At 65.4% G+C, this 1,808-nt stretch overlaps 1 protein-coding gene across 1 annotated transcript in view; it reads left to right on the top strand.

Moving 5' to 3' along the window:
• Positions 1 to 741: 741 nt before the first annotated feature.
• Positions 742 to 1,808, top strand: part of LOC127010171 (homeobox protein MSX-2-like) — a 1,743-nt gene continuing 676 nt past the window's right edge. Inside the window, exon 1 of the mRNA XM_050884051.1 lies at positions 742 to 1,717. Coding sequence (XP_050740008.1) covers positions 1,177 to 1,717 — 541 coding nt within the window. The 5' untranslated portion in view covers positions 742 to 1,176. The remainder of the gene's footprint in view (positions 1,718 to 1,808) is intronic.

The raw sequence follows: 1,808 nt of genomic DNA, 5'->3' as shown, positions 1-1,808 counted from the left end.
GAGAGAGAGAGAGAGAGAGACCGACCCACACACCACTTCTATATCTAACACATCCAAATCCCCTCTCTCTCTCTCTCTCTCTCTCTCTCTGAATGGCTAATCACACTTAACATTAAAAAAAGAAAAAAAAACATATATAACTTCCACTTCAGCGATTAGGAACTCTGAATGCTTAGCTAATCAGGAGGAGGAGGAGGAGGAGAAGGAGGAGGAGGAGGAGGAGGAAGGGTAGGAGGAGGAGGAGGAAGCAAGTTACCTCCACGATTTATTTGAATGCCCTCCCCCTCTTCCTCTCTTCCTCCTCCTCCTCCTCTTTCAGCATATCCTCCTCCTCTTCTCCTCCTCTTCTGCTTCCTTCCTTTCTCCCTTCTTTTTTTATGTATTTGTCTTGTGAGTTTGCGCTCTCTCTCTCTCTCTCTCTCTCTCTCTCTCTCTCTCTTTGTGTGTGTCTATGTGCGTTGGCGAGGTTTTTCTTCCCCCACCCCCCTCCACACACACGCACACAAACACACACACACACACACACACACACACACAGACAGGCGGTGCGGGAAATAGATAATTAGTCACTAAGGAAAAGTTTATTGCAGAAAAAGAGAAGAAGCGAGACGGGTGTGACGGGGAGTGACAGCTGGGGCGGGCCGGGGGTGGGGGGGGGAGTGGAGGACTGGGGGGGAGGGGAGGGCGGGAAGGGGAGGGCGGGGGGGGGGGGGGGGAAGGGCGGTGTGTGAGAGCGCTCTCGAGGCGGCAATCCCCCGGGCCAGTTTAAAGAGCGTGGCAAAAGGTGACAGGAAAAGAGCGTGTTGGTCTATTCATTTAGGCAACACTTTAATGGTATAAACATTATCCGCCGCTCCTTGGCCGCCCTTGTCCGCCGCGCCCGCCACGCTCGCCGCCGCCCATTGGCCCGCCGCCCGCGCGCCCCGCCCCCCGCCGCCTGCCTGCGCGCCAGTGGCCGGGGCGCGGCGCGGGGAGGGGCCAGGCCGGGCGGGGCGCGGGATAAGTGCCCGGGGCCCGCCGCCGCCCTATAGTCCGCCACCGCCGCTGTTCGGGTCATGGTGTGCCGCCGCCGCCGCCGCCCCGCCACCTGAGCCGCGCCGCGAGAGGCGTCCCTTCGTCTCCGCCGCCGCCGCCACCGCCGCCACACCGCCGTCGTGCCGCGCCGCCGCCGCCGCCATGTCCGGCGCCACAGTGAACCCCGCCGCGGGGGACGCCAAGCCGCAGTCCGCCTTCAGCGCCGTTGTCAGAAAGAGTTTCTCGTCGTTCTCAGTGGACTCCATCCTGAGCGGCGGCGAGCCCCGCAACGCGCGCCTCGCTGACGAGGCCGCCGACTCGCCACGCGGGGCCCTCGGGGGCTGCCCCGGACCCACACACGCCCAGGAGTTCCTGCTGCGCCAGGAGCGGCAGGGCAACGCCTCGAAGAAATGCCGCGGGGTCCGCTCACCGTCGCCCTCCGCGGGCGCCGAGGACGAGGCCGAGGAGGACGTGCACGTGGAGACGGACACGGAGGACGAGAAGGAGCGCGAGGCCTCGGAGCGGCTGCTGGCGCGGCCCGTCATCCGGCCCACGGCGCTGGGGCCGCTGCAGGACCCCCGCCTGGTGGGCCTGGGCCACGCCGGCCCGCCGCCCCCCTCGCTGCTGCCGCCGCACCTGCAGGCCGGGCTGTGGCCCTCCCTGCCGCTGCTGCACCACCAGCTGTCCCTGCGGGCCCTGGCCAGTAAGTACCTTGCCGCCCTGCCGCGTGTCCCTGTTGGGAGGGGGGAGGGGGGGTGTCCGGGGCTGTGTCTGTGTCTGTCTGTGCCTGACCC

This window comes from Eriocheir sinensis, chromosome 42, assembly GCF_024679095.1.
Source record: "Eriocheir sinensis breed Jianghai 21 chromosome 42, ASM2467909v1, whole genome shotgun sequence".
Classification (NCBI taxonomy): domain Eukaryota; kingdom Metazoa; phylum Arthropoda; class Malacostraca; order Decapoda; family Varunidae; genus Eriocheir; species Eriocheir sinensis.
This window is presented reverse-complemented; position numbering and strand designations above follow the sequence as displayed.